At 57.0% G+C, this 19,949-nt stretch overlaps 4 protein-coding genes across 7 annotated transcripts in view; 3 read left to right on the top strand and 1 right to left on the bottom strand.

Annotated features, from left to right (window-relative positions):
• The window catches only part of FLNC (filamin C), a 28,054-nt gene extending 20,471 nt beyond the window's left edge, over window positions 1-7,583 (top strand). For all 4 annotated transcript variants that reach the window (XM_086395736.1, XM_086395734.1, XM_086395735.1 and 1 more), the window contains 16 exons: window positions 248-388; window positions 647-775; window positions 860-1,033; window positions 1,596-1,757; window positions 1,865-2,068; window positions 2,516-2,668; window positions 2,757-2,879; window positions 2,992-3,234; window positions 3,407-3,676; window positions 3,775-3,912; window positions 4,177-4,292; window positions 4,966-5,098; window positions 5,187-5,363; window positions 5,509-5,727; window positions 6,375-6,584; window positions 6,699-7,583. In XM_086395736.1, coding sequence (XP_086251862.1) covers window positions 248-388; window positions 647-775; window positions 860-1,033; window positions 1,596-1,757; window positions 1,865-2,068; window positions 2,516-2,668; window positions 2,757-2,879; window positions 2,992-3,234; window positions 3,407-3,676; window positions 3,775-3,912; window positions 4,177-4,292; window positions 4,966-5,098; window positions 5,187-5,363; window positions 5,509-5,727; window positions 6,375-6,584; window positions 6,699-6,886 — 2,780 coding nt within the window. In that variant the 3' untranslated portion in view covers window positions 6,887-7,583. The remainder of the gene's footprint in view (window positions 1-247; window positions 389-646; window positions 776-859; window positions 1,034-1,595; window positions 1,758-1,864; window positions 2,069-2,515; window positions 2,669-2,756; window positions 2,880-2,991; window positions 3,235-3,406; window positions 3,677-3,774; window positions 3,913-4,176; window positions 4,293-4,965; window positions 5,099-5,186; window positions 5,364-5,508; window positions 5,728-6,374; window positions 6,585-6,698) is intronic.
• A 2,979-nt stretch (window positions 7,584-10,562) lies between these two features.
• On the top strand, window positions 10,563-13,240 carry ATP6V1F (ATPase H+ transporting V1 subunit F). The gene is made up of 2 exons (XM_086395752.1): window positions 10,563-10,815; window positions 12,860-13,240. The coding sequence occupies exons 1-2, from the start codon at window positions 10,658-10,660 to the stop codon at window positions 13,059-13,061; spliced, it is 360 nt and encodes a 119-aa protein (XP_086251878.1). The 5' UTR covers window positions 10,563-10,657; the 3' UTR covers window positions 13,062-13,240.
• A 476-nt stretch (window positions 13,241-13,716) lies between these two features.
• SPMIP1 (sperm microtubule inner protein 1) lies at window positions 13,717-15,987 on the top strand. Its single transcript, XM_086395751.1, has 2 exons — window positions 13,717-14,273; window positions 15,814-15,987. The coding sequence occupies exons 1-2, from the start codon at window positions 13,853-13,855 to the stop codon at window positions 15,921-15,923; spliced, it is 531 nt and encodes a 176-aa protein (XP_086251877.1). The 5' UTR covers window positions 13,717-13,852; the 3' UTR covers window positions 15,924-15,987.
• Window positions 15,668-18,403, bottom strand: LOC147373838 (uncharacterized). The gene is made up of 4 exons (XM_086395750.1): window positions 18,317-18,403; window positions 16,793-17,935; window positions 16,306-16,721; window positions 15,668-16,222 (listed from the first exon to the last, which is right to left on the bottom strand). Exons 2-4 carry the CDS (start codon window positions 17,894-17,896, stop codon window positions 16,105-16,107), a joined length of 1,638 nt encoding a protein of 545 aa, XP_086251876.1. The 5' UTR covers window positions 17,897-17,935; window positions 18,317-18,403; the 3' UTR covers window positions 15,668-16,104.
• Between the last annotated feature and the right edge of the window lie 1,546 nt (window positions 18,404-19,949).

Raw genomic sequence — 19,949 nt, 5'->3', positions numbered from 1 at the left:
ACTTGTGTCCAGGCCCAGCTCCTCCTTAAGAGATGAAAGCTGGGGCCCAGAGTGGGGAAGTAAGCTCCCCGGGGTCACACAGCAAGCTGAGCAGAGCTGGAACTCGAGACTCCAGCCTTCTGTCTCCCAGGTCAGGATTCATCCTGAGGCCTCCTGGCTGTCTCCTGGCAGCGGGGGAGCCTGGGACAGCAAGGGGGTGGAGCCGGGAGAAACTGGGGTCCCACACATACCCGTGTCTGCCTGGCAGGGGAGGTGCGGATGCCTTCTGGGAAGACCGCCCGGCCCAACATCACTGACAACAAGGATGGCACCATCACGGTGAGGTATGCGCCCACCGAGAAGGGCCTGCACCAGATGGGGATCAAGTATGACGGCAACCACATCCCTGGTGAGTCGGGGCTGAGCCGGGCTGAGGGGAGCCCACAGTGACTTCCTCCTCATCGGCCTTCTTTCACTCATAATTGAGCATGTGCTGTGTGCAGACACGCGTGAGGCCCCAGGAAGGCTGGTGTCCTGGTGGGAGGCCCCGTCGGCACAGATGCAGGGCCTGGCGGGGAGGCTGTGGGAAGGTGTGGGGGTCCGAGGGGGGCTCAGGCAGCCCCTGTGCTCACTGCTGACCCAGCCCCCTTTCCCCCCCCACCCCCAGGGAGCCCCCTGCAGTTCTACGTGGACGCCATCAACAGCCGCCACGTCAGCGCCTACGGACCAGGCCTGAGCCATGGCATGGTCAACAAACCGGCCACCTTCACCATTGTCACCAAGGATGCCGGGGAAGGTGAGGCGAGCTCCGGCAGGGGCTGGGGGCGGGCAGCGGGGCAGGGGTGAGGCCCTCTGACCGCCGCCCCGCCTCCACCCGCAGGGGGCCTGTCCCTGGCCGTGGAGGGCCCGTCCAAGGCAGAGATCACCTGCAAGGACAACAAGGACGGCACCTGCACCGTGTCCTACCTCCCCACGGCGCCCGGGGACTACAGCATCATCGTGCGCTTCGACGACAAGCACATCCCCGGGAGCCCCTTCACAGCCAAGATCACAGGTGGGTGGACGCGTGGGCACACCCCGGCACACAATGGCTGTGCAAGCCCGGCACGTCCGAGTCTCTGGGGTGTTTAGGGTAGGGTGCTCTCCAGGTGGAAGAGGTCATTTTTGGATACGTGTAAGGAGTACGCTGTTCTCTACAGCAAGTGAGAAACACTCAGCCACCCTTTGAAAACACACTCTCGAAGTCTTTTAAGTCAGGATGTTGATGATAGGTGAGGAAACCGGTAGGCCCGGAGGGGCAACACACAGCAGGTAAGGGAATAGGCTGTGTGGTCTAGTCTCAGTTTTTTTTTTTGGTCCTACCAAATTACCTGACTTGGAATTTAAATTTATGTAAATTAGGGGTTTAACCCATTCAGGACTGGGGTGCTGACTCATCCCTAATCTCGGGCCCCTAACATGTGCATGGAGACTGTGCTCTCCCCAGTCTCTCTGTGCCTGCTTTGGGGATTGAGGGGGGTGGGCAAAGGCTCTGTTGAGTCCAGGGAGGCTCCTGATCCCCACGAGGGCAGGGCCTGCCAGGAGTCACCCCGCCTGACATGCCAACTCTCCCCTAGGCGATGACTCAATGAGGACGTCACAGCTGAATGTGGGCACCTCCACGGATGTGTCCCTGAAGATCACCGAGAGTGACCTGAGCCAGCTGACCGCCAGCATCCGTGCCCCCTCGGGCAACGAGGAGCCCTGTCTGCTGAAGCGTCTGCCCAACCGGCACATCGGTGAGCGTGGTGCCATGGCAGGGGCCCAGGGAAGGAAGGTGGGGGAGCTGGGAAAGGACTATTGCCAGGCCCAGAGCTCCATTCATGCCTGACCTCCCCCTCAACAGGCATCTCCTTTACCCCCAAAGAAGTTGGGGAGCATGTGGTGAGCGTGCGCAAGAGTGGCAAGCATGTCACCAACAGCCCCTTCAAGATCCTGGTGGGACCATCTGAGATTGGGGATGCTAGCAAGGTGCGGGTCTGGGGCAAGGGCCTGTCAGAAGGACACACGTTCCAGGTGGCGGAGTTCATCGTGGACACTCGTAATGCAGGTACTTCTTGCCCCAGAGACCCCTCACTGCAGCTGGTGCCTCAAGTGGGGACCAGTCCTTTCCTTCCCAGTGCCCCTGGACCATAACCTCCCCTCCCCTCCTGAACTTCCTGGCCCAGTCTCTGCTGAGATTCCCATTCTAGGGCCCACTTGGGAAGAGTAAATGTCCCCGTCGCTTCTCCTGTGCCTAAGAGAAAGCTCAGCCATCCTGAGTCTCTCTCTCCTTCACTCACCATAACCCAAGAGGCCTGCCTTAGAGGAATTTCCAGACTACCTATCCCTGACCCTCTGGGTCACTGCCTGGCTCACCCCTCCTTCTACTGAGCCATCTTTCCTTAGTGGTTACGATGCCCCTTGGGTGTCTGTTCTGGGCGGAGCCTGGGGTTTGGGGAGGGGAGAGCAGATGGCAGTGGGGACTGAGGGAGATGTGTCCCTTGCCTCCCGCTAGGTTATGGGGGCCTGGGGCTGAGTATTGAAGGCCCTAGTAAGGTGGACATCAACTGTGAGGACATGGAGGATGGCACGTGCAAAGTTACCTACTGCCCCACCGAACCCGGCACCTACATCATCAACATCAAGTTTGCTGACAAGCACGTGCCCGGTAAGGCTCTGGGCTGTGGCCGGGATGGACCAGGAGGCTGGAGACGAGTGACCTGAGGTGGCTGACCCACTCTTTCTTGTCCCTACAGGAAGCCCCTTCACAGTGAAGGTCACTGGCGAGGGCCGCATGAAGGAAAGCATCACCCGGCGCAGGCAGGCACCATCCATCGCCACCATCGGCAGCACCTGTGACCTCAACCTCAAGATCCCAGGTGGGCGCCGGAAGAGTCTGGTGGGGAGGGCCCAGAGCCTGTCCCCGGGGCCTCTGTCCTTCTGGCTTATTTCTCACCTCCCTCCCCTCCGCCTGCTCCACGTGTCCCACAGGGAACTGGTTCCAGATGGTGTCCGCCCAGGAGCGCCTGACACGCACCTTTACCCGCAGCAGCCACACATACACCCGCACGGAGCGCACGGAGATCAGCAAGACACGGGGCGGGGAGACCAAGCGCGAGGTGCGGGTGGAGGAGTCCACCCAGGTTGGCGGAGACCCCTTCCCCGCCGTCTTCGGGGACTTCCTGGGCCGGGAGCGCCTGGGCTCTTTTGGCAGCATCACCCGGCAGCAGGAGGGTGAGCAGGACCGGGCCGGGCTCTTCACAGGGAGGTGGGCCTTCTGTCCCTCGGGACAGGATGGGGAGGCTGCTGGTCTGAGCAGAGGAGGGGGTGTTTACTGAGGGAGGGAGGGAAGGGCGAGGGCCTGGAGCAGCCCCGGAGTTGCCCTGACACTCCCCACCCCCTGCAGGTGAGGCCAGCTCTCAGGACATGACTGCACAGGTGACCAGCCCGTCGGGCAAGACGGAAGCTGCTGAGATCGTGGAGGGGGAGGACAGTGCATACAGCGTCCGCTTTGTGCCCCAGGAGATGGGGCCCCACACGGTCACTGTCAAGTACCGCGGCCAGCATGTGCCAGGCAGCCCCTTTCAGTTCACCGTGGGGCCGCTGGGTGAAGGTGGTGCCCACAAGGTGCGGGCTGGAGGCACGGGGCTGGAGCGAGGGGTGGCTGGCGTGCCAGGTAAGGGGGTGGGTTCCCGGGATGGGGGATGGGGGAGGACAGCCAGCAGGGTAGGCGACGGTGCTGAAGAGCTGCCCCCGTCCCGTTTCCATCTCCAGCCGAGTTCAGCATCTGGACCCGAGAAGCAGGTGCCGGGGGCCTATCGATCGCCGTGGAGGGTCCCAGCAAGGCGGAAATTGCATTTGAGGACCGCAAGGACGGCTCGTGTGGGGTCTCCTATGTTGTCCAGGAGCCAGGTGGGCATCTTGCTGGGCCTGCCTGACTTTCCAGACCAGGCTTCTGCTCGCCCCGGCAGGAGATAGGGCTCCCAAACCAACCCCTCACCTGGGCCGCTGCAGTTTCTCTGCCCCATTTCCCTCCACCCTACACTCCTGGGAACATGTGTCTCCAGAGCTGAGCTCGACCTAGGAGCTTGTCCGGTACTGAGATCAGGGTGGGGTTGTTTCCCACGCTGCTGTCCCCTGTCCTGCAGCTTGAGCTGACTGGTCTTCTCTCCCCAGGTGACTACGAGGTCTCCATCAAGTTCAACGACGAGCACATCCCAGACAGCCCTTTCGTGGTACCCGTGGCCTCCCTCTCAGATGATGCTCGCCGTCTCACTGTCACCAGCCTCCAGGTGTGTGCCCGGGGGGGATGGGGCCCTCCTGCCACCCTGAGGGATGGGCAGTAGAGGATGGTAGGCCCATGTGACCAGGGACTTAGCAGTGACCTTGGAAGGGCCATACAGGTGGCCCCTCTCTCCCAGTGTTTAGACAACAGGGGGCTCTAGCTATACTAGCTGCCCCTTGGGGTAGTCTTGGCAGCCTCAGGTGCTGCTGTGTCCTCCGCCCCCTTCCCAATCCTAGAACTGGGTTCATCTTCACCACCTGCCCCCCTAAACCTCCCCATCGGCCCCACCTTCCCCATCAAGTGCCCCCAGGGCAGTCCAGCCCACATGCCTCTTTTTCCCATCCCAGCACTGGGTTCTCTGCTATCAGGCCAGCTTTATGGTATCTGGGTCTTACCTCCCCAGCCAGGACAGGGCATATCATCTCTGGTCCCTGACCATGCCTGGCACAGCCAGGTGGCCCCACCTCATAGCAGGTGGTTGCCAAGGCCAAAGACCCAGCCTCTGCCTCCCATCGCAGCCTTGTTCAGAGCCTCCCTAAGCCGGGTCAGGCGGCAGGGGGCAGCTGGGGGTGGGAGGAGGGAGCCTCTGGGCTGGGCAGGAAGGGATATCAGTGCCAGGCTGCAGACATGAGCCCTCCAGGCCCTCCCAGGAGTCTGAGCACCCTCCGTGGTCTCTGCAGGAGACCGGGCTCAAGGTGAACCAGCCGGCGTCCTTTGCGGTGCAGCTGAACGGTGCACGGGGCGTGATCGACGCTAGGGTGCACACGCCCTCGGGCGCCGTGGAAGAGTGCTACGTCTCCGAGCTGGACAGTGGTGAGCTGGCCTGTCCCTGCCAGGCTAGGACCTTCTGGAAAGGGGAGGGGAAAGACTAAGGCTCACCCACCAACCTCTGCCCCCACAGACAAGCACACCATCCGTTTCATCCCCCATGAGAATGGCGTCCACTCCATCGACGTCAAGTTCAACGGTGCCCACATCCCTGGCAGTCCCTTCAAGATCCGAGTTGGGGAGCAGAGCCAGGCTGGGGACCCAGGCTTGGTGTCGGCCTATGGTCCTGGGCTAGAGGGAGGCACTACAGGTGAGTGCCTGGGGCTGGGGAGAGGGGTGGGACAGTGCTGATGAGCCCTCAGTCCTGGCAGAGGTCTGCTCCGGGGAGCCCGGGCCCATCCCAGCTCTGGGCCCCAAGCCCTTCTACCTACATCCTTGCTACCTCTGGTCCCCAGGCGTGTCGTCGGAGTTCATCGTCAACACCCTGAATGCAGGCTCAGGGGCCTTGTCTGTCACCATCGACGGCCCCTCCAAGGTGCAGCTGGACTGTCGGGAGTGTCCCGAGGGTCACGTGGTCACTTATACTCCCATGGCTCCTGGCAACTACCTCATTGCCATCAAGTATGGTGGCCCCCAGCACATCGTGGGCAGCCCCTTCAAGGCTAAAGTCACAGGTGAGTGTCCTGGGTGGGGTGAGGTCCCACCCTGGGCTGGAAGCCTATTCTGGGCTGGCTCCAGTGGCTGTTCACATCTGGGTCAGAGTTGGCCCCAAACATCAGTGTTTCAGGTTACCAGGAATAAAGTGCGCCTGGCTTTACACAACGTGCCATTCCCCACCTTCTATGTGTGGACTTGTGTACATCATTTTAAAAAAATCAAATCCCTCTCTACTGTCCATCCCTTGACTAATCTTTTCCCTGCGGTGGCTCCCCAAGTTTTCACTTAACTCTGCCCTTCTGGCATCCCCGTTTCTGGCTTCCAAGAAGACAGAGCTCAGCAGACATTTACCTGATTTTCCTTCTGGAAGCTGTGTGAAGGATTGGTTGGATACTTGTTCCTTTTTAAAGCAGGGCTCTACCTACCGTGTGACTTGGGGTCCCAGACAAAGCCCAGAAGGGTGGGGGGTGGGTGGACAGAGCCATGGAGGCCCCAGACCTGGAGACAGGCCTGCCCGAGAGCCCTGTGTGAAATGGGCTGCTGCTCCTAGGATGCTGCAGCTGAGGAAGGGAACATGGGCTGTCAGGGCCGCCACACGGGGCCTACCACCTTGGGAAGAGCAGGCCTCTGACCCGGCTCGTGGCCACCCCACCCTGCCCCTCAGGTCCCCGGCTCTCTGGAGGCCACAGCCTTCATGAAACATCCACGGTTCTGGTGGAGACTGTGACCAAGTCGTCCTCAAGCCGGGGTTCCAGCTACAGCTCCATCCCCAAGTTCTCCTCAGATGCCAGCAAGGTGGTGACACGGGGCCCCGGGCTGTCCCAGGCCTTTGTGGGCCAGAAGAACTCCTTCACTGTGGACTGCAGCAAAGCAGGCAGGCAGCGGGCAGAGCGGGGGAGCGGGGGCGGTCTCCCAGGGTGGGCAAGTGTGTGCGAACGTGGGGCCAAGTGCCAGGGCTGAGCCTGTCCCTCACTGCCTCTCTCTCCAGGCACCAATATGATGATGGTGGGCGTGCACGGGCCCAAGACCCCCTGTGAGGAGGTGTACGTGAAGCACATGGGGAACCGGGTGTACAACGTCACCTACACCGTCAAGGAAAAAGGGGACTACATCCTCATCGTCAAGTGGGGCGACGAAAGTGTCCCTGGAAGCCCCTTCAAAGTCAATGTGCCCTGAATCCCAGAAGTGCCTCCCCCAGCCTCGGCCCCCACCTCTGGCCAAACACACTCACACACACACACACACACACACACACAGGCCACACCCAGATGCACGCTCGCAGAATCAGACACCACAAACACCTGCCCTGGGGTGTGGACGGAGTGGCACTGCCCCCTCGCCGCCAGGCCCTCTGGCTGGAGGGCCTTGCCTGTTTCAGGGCAGTGTCCCTCGCCTCAAATGTGACCTGAGGGTGAACTGGGGGTTGGGGGGCCAGGGAAGCCCTGTGTTTTCTGGTGGGGCTGAGGCCAGTGGAGGAGCATGTGTTTGGGGGTGTCTGCATGTGTGAGAGAGGTCACCCTCAAATCGCACTGCCAGCCAGCCCTCCTAGCCGCTGAGGACTGCGTCCAGCCCCTCTGGTGGCCACAACCCCAGAGCGTTACGGCTTGGAAAACGAAGCACAGTCAGAGGAGAAAGTGTACCTAGCGGCAGCTGCACACATGTCCTGGCCCCAGGCGATTGAGACCCCAGCCAGGCTTCCTGGGGGACTGATTTCTTTTTTTTTTTTTTTTAATAATTGCACAGCTCTGCCCCATGGGGGGGCCTTTTTTACACACTGCGAGGCCCAGCTTTCTGGGGGGCTTTTGCACATGTCATGCGGCTCAGCTGGGAGCCGTTTAGGCGGAAAACTCCAAATAAAGTGCGGCCTGTCGCAGAGGCGTGGTTGTGCCTTGTGTGTGTGCGCTTTCCTTGGCTGGCCAGCTCTGGCTGTTGACCCTCAATCAGGCCTTGGGAGGCAGAGGCTGGCTGCCTGTCCCCTCGAGGACCGAGTCAGGTCCAGGGGAAGGGCCTGGGGCAGAGAGGCACCCCTCTGGGCCATCTATTTGTCAACATCTATTATGTTGACAGAATGCTGCAAAGAAAGGAGGGCATGTCAGGGATGTGGGCTTGGTCCTCAGATTCCCGGAGAGCTGGGGGTGGGAGAGGGAGGGGGACACTGTGTTGTAGAAGATTGCCCCGGGGACTACCAGGAGGCTGGTTTCTGTTCGGACTGAGCTCAAGGATGTTCTCAAAATCAGGATCTTAAAAAAAAAACAGTCACCCCTGGCTCATGCAGGAACGCTCCTCAACCAGCAGGCAGGCAGAACCACAAACGAACCCAGGAACCTGTCACTCCAGCTAGGTCCTGGGTCAAAGCTGGGTCTCCTCTGTCCCTCCAGCCCGACCTTGCTTAGGGCCTCCCTCCTGAACTGGTCCCTCCTTCCTGATCCACCAGCAGCTCCCTCCAGCTCACCACACTGCAGCCAGAGGAGGGTGGTCACATTACAGGAACTGTGGCCCTCTCTGGTCTAAGGCCCTTCTGTGGCTCCCTTCTAGTCTAGTCTACGTGTCCTAACAAGGCCCCCAGAGTCTCCCTACCCATTCATTGAAACCTCCAGCCAAGCTGGTGGTGTACCCTTTCTCACCACACCCTCCACCTCCTACCCTCTTCACAACTTCTAGATTCCCAGACCCACATGCTGCAGTTTGGGCCTCTGCCCCAGAACATCCTTGCCTCTCCACCCTCCTCACCTTCCTGGCCAACAGGAAGCTTTCCTGAACCCCTCCCTATCCTCCCAGACCTGCCCCTCAGCTCTCATGCTGCCCTGGGGCACATCTCTGGCTGCATTTATTACTACTACCCTCGTCTGTAACAGTGAATCTGAGGGTGGGCCTGCCCCACCAGACTGCGCTCCCTGACCTAGGAGGTCAAATACAGACAGGTGTGACCAACGAGTAAATGAGCAATTGAGTAGCCAGTGCAGGGCAAGGCAGCTTCACTCAACTGATCCCCCAGCTCTAGACTCATTCCAGATATTCGGCACATAGCGGTGGGTTGACCAGAGAAAACCCAACACACGTGGCCTGGCTCCAAATACGCCCATCCCCTACCTCTTGACTCAAAGGATGTCTGCCTCCTGGCTCCTCTTGTCCTTCTCTTCCCCCTCAAGACCCTTCCAGGGCCTCTCTTTCTGTAAGTCCATCTCCGTCCCTGTGATATTTTTACTCTCCTCTCAGTCCCGAGAGAGTTCCTTGAGGACAGAAACTGTATTTTATCAATCTCATGTTCTCAGCCTCTCCATGGCCACAGTTGATAAAGGCTGGTTGAATGAAGGTGTGTGTGATGAATGGGGTGCTCTCACAGCTCCCTCCCTTACCCGACAGACCCTTGAAGGCGAGATCCCTTCTCAAGTTCCCAGCCATTCATGGCCATTAAGGGCCAGCCCTGTGCCAGGCACCGAGCCAGGTGCTTCTACTCACATCCTTCCTCACTCTCTGCCTCCCCTCCCACCTCGCCCCAAGATGGGAGCATTTTCCTGCCAGGCTGCCGGCCTCTTCCTCCTCCTGCTGCCCTCCACCTGTGAGGGGATGTATTTATGGATATCCAGTCCCGCTGCTCTCCCTCAGTGGTAGCATGGCCTCGGCTGCTAAGCATGTAAGGACTCTACCTCACTTAATCCTAACAGCTCTATGAGACGGGCACATTATTACCTGAAGAGATAAAGGTCCTGAGAATTTTGGTGATGAGTCCCAAATCATACCTCTAAGTAGCAAGGCCGAGATTCATACCACTTAGGTTAAAATCCCGAGCCTATCACACATGTAACCACCAGACCAGACCATCCGGATGGCTCAAGTGCTCTCAACCCACAGATCAAATGCCAGATGCCAGGACGCCTGTTTGTTAGAAGGGAGGGGGAGCGAGTGGCCCCTTCTCCTTCAACATGTTCATCTCAGAGTTCACTCTCTCAGGAATGTGACTCCCGTCCATCTAGCTGCACAGGCCAGAAACCTGGAAATCACCTTGTCTATTTCCCCCCTCATATCTCCCCAAACATATCTAATACCAGTTCTATCCTCTTTGTCTCTAAATACTTCTTGGCTCCACCAGACTCTCACATTCCCCATTCCCACTCCCTGGGTTCTGCCCACCATCATCTCTTCCCACAACAGTTTCTCTTCCTTCAGTCCTGCCTGCTCACACAGCACAGGTCTCAACCTATCCCTAATACATAAAGTTGGCCGTATCATTTTCTTGCTTAAAATCCTTCAGTGGCTTCAGAATAACTCTGTCCTCAGGATAACTCCCAAATTCTTTTTCTTTCCTTGAAGGCACTTGTTTTCTCTAGTCCCTAAGTCTTCACACGTGCTGTTTCTCTTTCTAACAACACCCTCTTGTCCTCATCGCTACCAGCCTCATCCAGCTAGCGGCCTTCTTCGCGCGCCTCCTCTCCCTCATGGGTTAGTTACACCTGATGGGTGCTTCCACGTACGTTTCACATTTTAGCAATTGACACACTACTCACTAAAGAGTATCATCATTAACTTATCTATCCTTTTATTAATTGAGCAAATATGTACTAGTTGTTAACTACGTGCCATAGTTACATACATACACGATAAAGACTCGGACCTTACTCTGGAGAACAGAAACCGTCTCTCCTTTGGCGTCCAGACGTCTAACAGCAATTGCCTCACCTGGCCAAAGAACCAGCGAACTTACCTGCGCTACTCGACTGTGCCGCGCGGACTTCTGGGAATCGTAGTCCCCGGGTTCAGGGCTCCCACTATGGCGCAGGCGTATTCTGAGTCAGGCGCTTTTGCTCCTAATGCGCATGTCCCAGGAGGCGGAGTGGTACAACTGCGCATGTCTAAAGCGTGGGGGTGCGGCCGAAAAGGCGGTGCGCTGCGAAGGCGGGGCTTCGGTGACACCCGGCGGTCGCTGAGGATCTCGGGTGGTCTGTGAGGATGGCGGGGAGGGGGAAGCTAATTGCGGTGATCGGAGACGAGGACACTGTGACTGGCTTCCTGCTGGGCGGCATAGGGGAGCTTAACAAGAACCGCCACCCTAATTTCCTGGTGGTGGAGAAGGATACTACCATCAATGAGATCGAAGACACTTTCCGGTAAGGTAGCCCGCGAGGCCTGAACTGGACCCTCTGCTGCCTGGTGGGAGCGCGGGGAGGGGAGGGGGCGGGGGGCGACACTGGCTGAAGTGTCAGACCCCGTCCTCGAGGGTCGGAGAAGTCGGTCCACCGGTTGGAGAGGAGGCCACTGCGGCCCAAGTTCCCTTTCGGGGCTCGGTGGGACCAGGGCTAGATCGGGTCCACAAAGGCCCCCCTCACATGACCGTGTGTCAGGAAAGAAGAGGAACCGCTCATGTAGGACGGGCACCGCCCTTTGGTCCAACCTATCCCGCCAGAGCTGAACTTCCAGGGTGCCCAGGCCTGGAAAGGGCCACTCTCAGCTCCCGGTTCACCCGTAGAGCAGGCCCCGGTCATTGCAAGCGCTGGACTCTTCTGAGTTGACTCCTAAAGGAACCACTCACTCAGTGAACACCTGGGCAGTGGGCTCGGGCTTTCAAGTGTTTTATCTCCCTTAGAAGCTCACAATCATCATGTAAGATAGGGGTTATTCCCATTTACTGGTAAGAAAACTAAAGTTCAGAGAGGTTAAAGGCACACACTAAAGTCATACAATTCGGAAAAAGATGGAGCAAAGATTTGAACCCAGTCTCACCTTTTCTGCCTTTCTTAAGCCAGGGCCACACTCTGCTCCTTCAGCTCTCAGTCTGCTTTGGAATTTCCCATTGTCCTGAACTCAGCGGACAGAATATCAGGACTGTCCTACCTTCTACTGATACCTTGTGCTTCAAAGCTTCATTTCCTGTCCCGGATTAAAAGCAGTAGTTTCAAGCTGTGGGTGCAGGCATGTCCTTTAATCCAGGAGGTGACCTGGTGACTAGAGTTGAGAGCGCCAGCCCTTTGTTCTTTCCCACACCGCTTCTCTGGAGCCCCTATGCCAAGTGCCAGGAACAAACCTCTCCTGCCTGTTTTCCCCTAAACAGCCCAGCCCTGAGCTGCTGGCTGAGACTGGTTCCTTTTGCCTGGGGTATGATCAGCCCTGCCCCAGGAGGCTGATCTCTAAGCAGTCTGGTAAAGTGACTCAAGTTGTCATGAGAGAAGGACAAATTTTACTTCAAGATCTTTTCAAGTTTCCAACCAAAAGGGACCTCTGAAATCATCAAATCTAACCTGCCTTAGTGTCTGGTAAAGAATAACTACTCTGTAAACAGCTTTTATTTTTTAATAGTAAATAGTTTTTAGTGAGTAAATAAATTAATGAATGTGTGGGTGATCACAAGAAAGTAAGAGCCCAGTGCCAGGTTCCTTCTGTGTGGAAAGTATGATTCCTTCATTGCTGATTTTCCTCTTCCTATGCTCTGTTCCTGGCTCAGGCCAAACTTCCCCTCTGATCCACCCCCTGCCCTTATCAGCATAGACCATGAGTGGTCCGAACAATGCCTTCCCCCCTTAAAAATTTTTATGGGGACTTCCCTGGCGGTCCAGTGGTTAAGACTCTATGCTTCCACAGTAGGGGGCACGGATTCGATCTCTGTTTGGGATACTAAGATTCCATGTGCCACATAGTGTGGTACAAAAAAATTTTTTGTGTGTTTAGAAATTTAATCTGTTTCCTTTTGAAAAGTTAACATGTTCATGTAGTTTACAAATTAATCTTTAAAAGATCTACACATTGAGAAGTCACACTCTCAACCCCTCACCTCTTCTACTTCATTACTTCCTTCACCATGTATTTTTTTTCCATATCTTTCTGCTTTTTTCTTTATGCAGATACAAAGAGACTGGCATATATATATATATAGTCTTGTCCTCGCCCATCCTTACCTGAAGGCAGCATAAGGAACGCACCAGCACGCACCCTCATCTTATTAGCAGATCATTTGGGAGTCTTCCAGGCGGCAGGGGTGGGGGTGGAGTAGAAGCCATGCCCTTAGCTTTTGAATGAAATGGACTCTAAACAGAGTGGAGAGTTTAGTGTAGCACCTTTTTCTCTTGTCCACTGCGCTCTCTGGATTAAGCCCATTCCATCTGTGGCCACCAACTCGGAGTGGGCCGCCCTCGACTCCCTTCTCATTTCTCCCTCCAGGCAGTTTCTAAACCGGGATGACATCGGCATCATCCTTATCAACCAGTACATTGCAGAGATGGTGCGGCACGCCCTTGACGCCCACCAGCGCTCCATTCCGGCTGTACTGGAGATCCCGTCCAAGGAGCACCCGTATGATGCTGCCAAGGACTCCATCCTGCGCAGGGCCAGGGGCATGTTCACGGCTGAAGACCTGCGCTAGAGGACTCCCCTCCGCCTTGCGGCCTCTCCCTGGGCTTGCCATCAGCCCTTCTCTAAGATCTTAGCCTCTGAGTTCCAATTCCCTGCCCCTTCCCATTCTACTGAGAGGCACCAGAGCTGGGGTGCTTCCAGTTGCTGGGGCTCTGCCATTAAAATTAAGGCTGGTTGGGATACAGGAAACCTGAGTGTCTTCTCTCCACTGCCTCTTTCCTGTGCTGTCATTGTTGATGTTAAATTAAAATAACATTCTTGCTTCTCTCCAATCTGAGGCTGGGTGTTAGAAACGACATGTGTAGAAGGAGGCTTTTGTGGGGGGGAATTTGATTGGCAAGGCTGGAAAAGGTTTTGCCAAAGACCCAGGCCTAGAAGAGTTAGACCAGGAAGATTGTGCCAGCCCGGCCTTCTGAATTAAAGGCGACCGGCTCTGGCAGGAGGAACAGAAGCAGGCTTGCGTTCAGACCCCTGGTGCCCCTGCTTGAGTCTGTATTGGCTGGGAGGGGTCGGGACCTCAAGGGATGGAAGCAGGAACCACAGCAAACCTGGAAACCAGAGATACTTAGTTTGAGTCTGGCAAGAGGTTTGCAGGTCAAGGCCCTTAGCCAGTGGGCCCTGGCCTGAGGCTGCCCCAGCAAGCAAGGCAGGTGAAGCGTGCTGAGGGCATGGCCCTGTGTGAGGTGAGGCATGGTTGCCAAGTGACTGTCCCTGGGCAGCCACCTGCTGTCAGAGGGAGTCTGCTTGCTGTGCTCACCCCTTGGCAGCAGGCACCCCACGCCTGCTCCTTCCTCTGCCGCCATGTCTCGGCAACTCAGCATGGACACGGTGCGGCAGAACTTCTGGAAGGAGGAATACCTGAGGGAGAAGATGTTGCGCTGCGAGTGGCACCACAAGTACGGGTCCCTGGTGAAGGCCAAGCAGAAGGCCAAGGCTGCAGCCCGCCTGCCGCTCAAGCTGCCAACCCTGCCCCCCAAAGCTCCACTCTCACCCCCGCCCGCCCCCAAAGCAGTTCCTTCCAGGGCTTCCAGCCCCGCCCTGGAGGCTCCTATTCAGTCAGAAATGTACCCAGTCCCGCCTGCCACCCGGGCCCTGCTATACGAAGGCATCTCCCACGACTTCCAGGGCTGCTACCGCTACCTCAGCACCCGAAAACTGGACATGCCAGAGAAACGCTACCTCTTCCCCATCACCACCAACTTCACATATGGCTGGCAGCTGGGTGAGCCCCAACCTCCCAGAAATTATCCACCTCACAGAAAACCTGCCATGAGCCACAGCACTCTTGGCACTAGACACACGAGACACATGGACACTCCTTTTGGGGGCGTCCATTCTAGTGGAGAAACATAAGAGCAAGAGAGGGCCAAGTTCCAGAATGAAACGGCATGATGGGCGAGGAGGCAGGGGCGTGTGGCGCTTTGGGATGGATTGTCAGGAAAGGCCTCAGGACCTAAAGGCCGAGTGAGCTAACTGACAAGGGGGAGGAGTTGGGTTTTATTCTAAGTTTAAGGGGAAGCCACAGCGAGTTTTAAGCAGGTGAATGATACTGATTTACTTAAAAAAAAAAATCACCCTGACTATTCTGTAGGTTGTGGCCTTTTCGGGGGTAAGAATAAACTGGCAGATGGTTGAGTTATCCTGGCAAGAAATGACGGTGGCTTGGACTAGAGTGATTAGCAGTTGAGCTGAAATCTATTCTCGATGTGTTTGGAGGAAGACTCAATGGAACTCACTGGTGGTTTGAATGACAGGAGAGAATGTAATGCCAACACGCAGGTGTTTGACTGAAGCAGCTACAGCAAGGGAGACTGGGGGTAGGGAGAGTGCTGGGGGGTGTGAAGGTCAGCGTTGCTATGTTGTGCTGGAGGTGTCGGTGATGTGGCCCTCTGGAGTGAGGTCAGAGCTGAGGTCAGAGCACAGTTTTGGGGGTTATCAGAATATAGGTACTCTTTAAAGCCTTGAGAGTGGGTGGGCTCACCCAGGTTGCTCCAGAGGCTGGATCACGCAGGGAGAAGGTGCGGGGTTGGGGGGAACAGTGATATGTAAGGACATGGTATTGGCAAGAAGGCTGTCCATCTGGATTGACTCATAGTCGTTAGTTGGGTGGGACAGGAGCGAAGGCAGTGGTGTAGTTTGAGCTGAAGAGTCAAGGTGTGGGACAGAGAATATGCCAGGGAGTGTCATGGGTTTGCTGCCTGATGAGAGTTCCTTTGCTGTCTGTGGTCATGAATTTCAAGTGAGACTACTCAGTCAGGTGTTTTCTCCAGTTCCTGCACAGAAAAGGTGGATGATTGAGGATAAACAGTTGAAATTTGGCCTTAACAAAAAATCCCCCCAGGGCCCAAGGATTTGCCCCAGGATTTCCTCTCCCTAAAGGGAGAGGAAAGGAACAATTTCCAAATGAAAGCAGAAGGTAGAAAGAAGCCCTGTCTGCCCCAGAGAAGTCCAGCTCTGTCTGTCCTTGTAGCAAGCACGGCTGGGAGTCCCACCACCGTCCTCTGTGAAGGATTCTGAGGCTGGGGGAGGTGCTGGCACACAGCTGACTGGCATTTGGCCATCACTGCTGACCCGGGTGGGCAGCCAGCCAGCTCCCTGTTTCCCTGTAACTCCCGCTTCTCAGAAGCATTTCTTTTTATTTCTGCACACTTACAAAGTGGATACAACACAGGCAGACTCCTAGGGCTATGCAGGCAGGGCTCCTGTGCTCTGCCGGTTCTTTTCCCAGGAAGCCACTCCTGGCCTCTGACATCTTTTCCCAGGCCCCCCAGTGAAGCAAGAACTGGTCTCCTGCAAGATGTGCCGCATTGAATCTTTCTTCCGCAAGAATGGGACCTTCTCGCTACTGGATCCCCGGGATTTGGCCCTCTGACCTCGAGCAGGGCAGAGGGCTTAGGGGAGGGAAAAAGAAATAACACACCTCCTGGTAGGGCGAAGCTGCATGTGTGTCTGTGTCTGGCTCTCCCAGGCGCTGAGGCTGCGTTCTGGGCCTTTCTGAAACTCCCTCTGACCTGCAGGTTGCCTTCTTGCTTTTCCCTTAACCCCCCATCTCTTTAATCATCTCCTTGAGGATTCATCAGAGACTTGGAGGGGCCTCGGAAGGGTGAGCGATGCTCGTCAGGTTCCGCGGCGCCGAGGGGCCACAGTAGCTGCTGGAAGTTCTGGGTGTTCCTGGGGAAGAGTGGACTTTCATACCAGATGTCAGGAAAAAGTGACCGCCACCACTCCACAAGCCTCCCCGCCCGTCCCCTCACCTGGCCCCGAGGGCTCGCAGCCGCCCGGTCCTTTCCCGGTGCGTTTGCTCCAGCTGTTCCCGCACGGCGCGTCGTCGCCCTGCCGCGTCCTCCTGAGGCGGGACGGAACGCTGAGCGCCCGCCGGTGCCTCCCGGCCCCCCGGGCTCGAAGCGGCCAGCAGAGGGCAGCACCCTCTGTGCTCTGGAGGGTCGGCCCACTCCGCAGGTGTTATCGCAAGTGCGGGATAGAGGCCAGTCAAAGCGATCCAGGTCGCGCCCAGCTTGGCCACCGGCCCCCGCCCCTGCAGGGTCGTTGTGGCCCCACCGCCTTCTCCTAGGGGTCTTGCCTGTGGTGGGAGCTGAGCTGGGCTCGGTGGGGGTTCCAAGGGGTGCACCCGGCAATGGCGGTTCCTGGCGATGCGGAGGCGCTCCAGGACCTGCAGGAGGCGACTGTCAGCGGCCCAGAGGCCGCCCCTCTGGGCCCCGCCCGCCTGGCCCGGCCGCGCACCCGGAGCCGCTGCTGCTCGCGGTCCCGCTGCCGCCGGCGCCTGGCCTCGCGGTTCAGCTCCAGCAGCCGCTGCAGAGCCGACGCCTGCTGCGCGGCGCTCACGCTCGCCGACGCCCGGTCTCTGCTCAGGGGCTCGGGCCAGGCGGTCTTCGAGGTTCTGGGGGCCTCCGCAGCACCCCTCGGTCTCCCGAAGGCGCCCGGAAGCCCCGTGGAGCCGCCCAGCTCCTGCTCCGCGGGGCCAGGGCTTCCTCCTGGGCCCTGAAGCGAGTGTGGATCGCTCAGCGGGCCCAGGTGCCCTGGGAGAGCAGCGGGCCGTTCCCGCTGCCCGGAGCCCCCAGTGCATGGGGCCGATAGCATCACCGCTCCTGGGCCTGGGAGCAGTGGCCGGGTCGGGGGCCCAGCGAGCGGAAGCGGAGCCCGCAACCCTTCCCGGAGGGGCCCCTGCGCTCCCAGGGCCGGTGCGCTGTTTCCTCTCAGGCCGTCGGTCTTAACCTGCATCAGCTGGGTGGTCCTTCCCCCGGGCCCTGGGCCCGCCCTTCCCCCAGGCTGCCCCATCCGTTCCCCCAGGGACCTGCGGAAGTCCCCCGGGGAGCCGCTTTTCTCCCGGGGCCCCTCTCCCCGAGCCGCTTCCCAGGCAGGTGGGATACAGTCTCTGCCCTCGGGAGACTGGAGGATCTTCTCTTCCCAACCCCGGGGAGAATCTGCCCTCGGCTCTGGGAGGGCCTCCTTTCTCCCGCATTTGAGGCGACTTTCGCTTTGACCTTGAGGCGCCCCTCTGTGCTCACCCTGGAGGCCCTCACACCTTTGACCTTGAGACACCTCTTCCATCAGAGCCTGAGTAGCCTCCCCGCTTGGATTCTGGTTTGTCTTCTCTCTCTTACCCTGACCCTGAGGGTCCCCCTCTCTCTGATTGTGAGGAATCTCAATCCTTAGCAGTTTCTTCTGTTCTGCTCTCTCCTGGCCCAAGCTCCAGCCCAGCCCCTCCAGGGGATCTTGGGGTTCTGGCAGGCCTGGGGAGGGGAGGCCTGGGGGCCCTGGGGCTCCCTGAGCCAGCTTTTTCTCCTGTAGGCTTCCGGATGATAGTTGATGGGGCCTCTGGGGCATGGGCTCTGCTTGGCTCCCCTCTGGCTTCTGGGCCAGGTCCTAGGAAGGAAGAACACTTTGTCCCAGGTTTGTGAGGGAATCCTCCCTCCAGGGCCACTTCCCCCAGCAGAGCCTGGAGGCCCCAGGGCCCCAGTGGGCCTTACTTCCATTAGGCCCCTGCCCTGACTCCTGAATTTGTAAAGCCCATGTTGTGCTGTGCTGTGCTTAGTCACTCAGTCATGTCTGACTCTGCAACCTCCTGGACTATATAGCCTGGGAAGCCCCAAACCCATGTTATGTAGTTTAAAAGGTGCTTTAACGACGGCCCCTTCTTCCACCTGGCTGTGGGCTTCCCACCCCAGCAGTCTCCTCCCAGGCAGACCCCACCTCTGCTATCCCCCATCTGAGAGGGGTCTTGCCCAGGCAACTTCACCCTTTCACCTTGAACTCTGAGTTTCCTGGTTCTCCAGGGCTACTGCTGGTGGTAGCGTTCAGCTCTTGGAAGCAACCTGAAGGAGAAAGACAGATGTCTGCTCATGTCTCAGCCCCTCACACGCACACCCCTGAACTGGAACCAGGAAGCCCAGGGAGTCCCCAGCAGGTGAAGGGACTGAACCCAGTGGTGTTGGTAGGGTACCCTGAGGGCTGGCATTGGAACTGCACGGCCTTCGCAGCTCACCATCCCACCTTTATTTACACAGCCAGCTGTGTGTCTGCTTGTCAGGTTTGCCTGCCAACAGCTGACCCCATCTTCCTCACCCTCCCAGCCAAGGACCACCTTGGAGGAACCTACACACCGTCTTCCTCAAAACTGCCAGAGGCAGCCCAGGAGCAGGAAGGGACAGCCTGCCAGGGTTACCAGTCCCTCTTAAGGACACCCCTACTTTGTTCTTGTGTCAAAGACACAAAGTCCTGTCCAGCCCCACAATAGGTGCCTGACTTTTCTATTGTTAAGGATAATCCTCTTTAGCTCTTTCTTGGTTTCTGGAAGGCAAAATCAAATGAAATTCAAGAAGTGGAATTTTAGGCCAGAGGCTAGTCTAAAAACTGCAAGTCTTTATAATTAACAAAAGGAATCTAAAAAAAGAGATGAAATGTTGCTGCTCCTTTGCAGCTGTGAAGGAAGGAGCATCGTTTTGCATTCATAAAACCACTTAAAAGAATCTGATTTCATAAGGTCTTAAATTGAGAACTCTCACAAGAAATGCCATCTTTATGCAACATGAATGTGTGAATATTCATAACAGTAACCAAATGGGAATGTTCTCTGTGAAAACAAATCTGTCTTTGGAAGAGTTTTGAACAAAGACATCTGGTAAGAGTCCCAAGCCTTCAGAAATTATTGCCATGAACTGTGAAAATAACCTCCAACCCCGTCCCTCTGTAATTCTGATCCGTTGTCTTACTGGATCATTTATTTCACTGGTTATAATGATGTAATAGATATCTTCCGCCGATGTAGTCCCAAGAGATAATATACTTGTAAAATTTCTGTCAATCAGAAAATAATCATTTGTACTTTCCTTCTTTTGCCCATACACGATGTCACAATTAAAAAGCTTGTGACTTTGCTAGGCTTATTATTTAACCAATCATTTGAGAGCCTGTTTCATTTAAATGAACAGACCCAGGGCTCACAGCATCCATCCTGATGAATTCTAATCACCTGCTTATTGTCACACTCTCTCACTAGGCTGTGATCTCCTCAGAGATGAGGACAAGTGACTAGCCAAGTCTGTTTTGTGCCCTGTATCTCCCCAGTGCCTGGCATGAGGGTGGCAGCTTGGAGCTGCCATTTTGTTCTGTCCCCGCTGGAGGACAGGGAGGACAGACAGCCATTCCCAGCACTCTCTCCTCTGAGCCCCAGCTTAGCTTCAGGATCATCCTGGACACAGGGCCTGAGATGGCTGGCACCAATCAGGTGGAGTTGGCATAGAAAAGAAAACCTGGGGCTTCCCAGGTGGCTCAGTGGTAAAGAATCCTCTTGCCAAGGCAGGAGCCGCGGGTTCAATCCCTGAGCTGGGAAGACTGCACAGGTGGTGGAGCAACCAAGCCTGTGCGCCACCACTATTGA

The sequence above is a fragment of the Bos grunniens genome, chromosome 4 (genome assembly GCF_055505025.1).
Source record: "Bos grunniens cultivar Pamir isolate PY7600 chromosome 4, Bosgru_T2T1.0, whole genome shotgun sequence".
NCBI lineage: Eukaryota > Metazoa > Chordata > Mammalia > Artiodactyla > Bovidae > Bos > Bos grunniens.
This window is presented reverse-complemented; position numbering and strand designations above follow the sequence as displayed.

Bases quoted from the DNA above. Each gene is read 5' to 3' on its own strand.
- SPMIP1 (XM_086395751.1), top strand. From the start codon at position 13,853: ATGTCTCGGCAACTCAGCATGGACACGGTGCGGCAGAACTTCTGGAAG. The intron at 14,274-15,813 runs GTGAGCCCCAAC...ATCTTTTCCCAG, and splicing joins CACATATGGCTGGCAGCTGG to GCCCCCCAGTGAAGCAAGAA.
- ATP6V1F (XM_086395752.1), top strand. From the start codon at position 10,658: ATGGCGGGGAGGGGGAAGCTAATTGCGGTGATCGGAGACGAGGACACT. The intron at 10,816-12,859 runs GTAAGGTAGCCC...TTCTCCCTCCAG, and splicing joins GAGATCGAAGACACTTTCCG to GCAGTTTCTAAACCGGGATG.
- LOC147373838 (XM_086395750.1), bottom strand. From the start codon at position 17,896: ATGCCCCAGAGGCCCCATCAACTATCATCCGGAAGCCTACAGGAGAAA. The intron at 16,722-16,792 runs GTGCGCGGCCGG...CGCCTCCTGCAG, and splicing joins GCGAGCAGCAGCGGCTCCGG to GTCCTGGAGCGCCTCCGCAT. The intron at 16,223-16,305 runs GTGAGGGGACGG...ACTCTTCCCCAG, and splicing joins CTGCGAGCCCTCGGGGCCAG to GAACACCCAGAACTTCCAGC.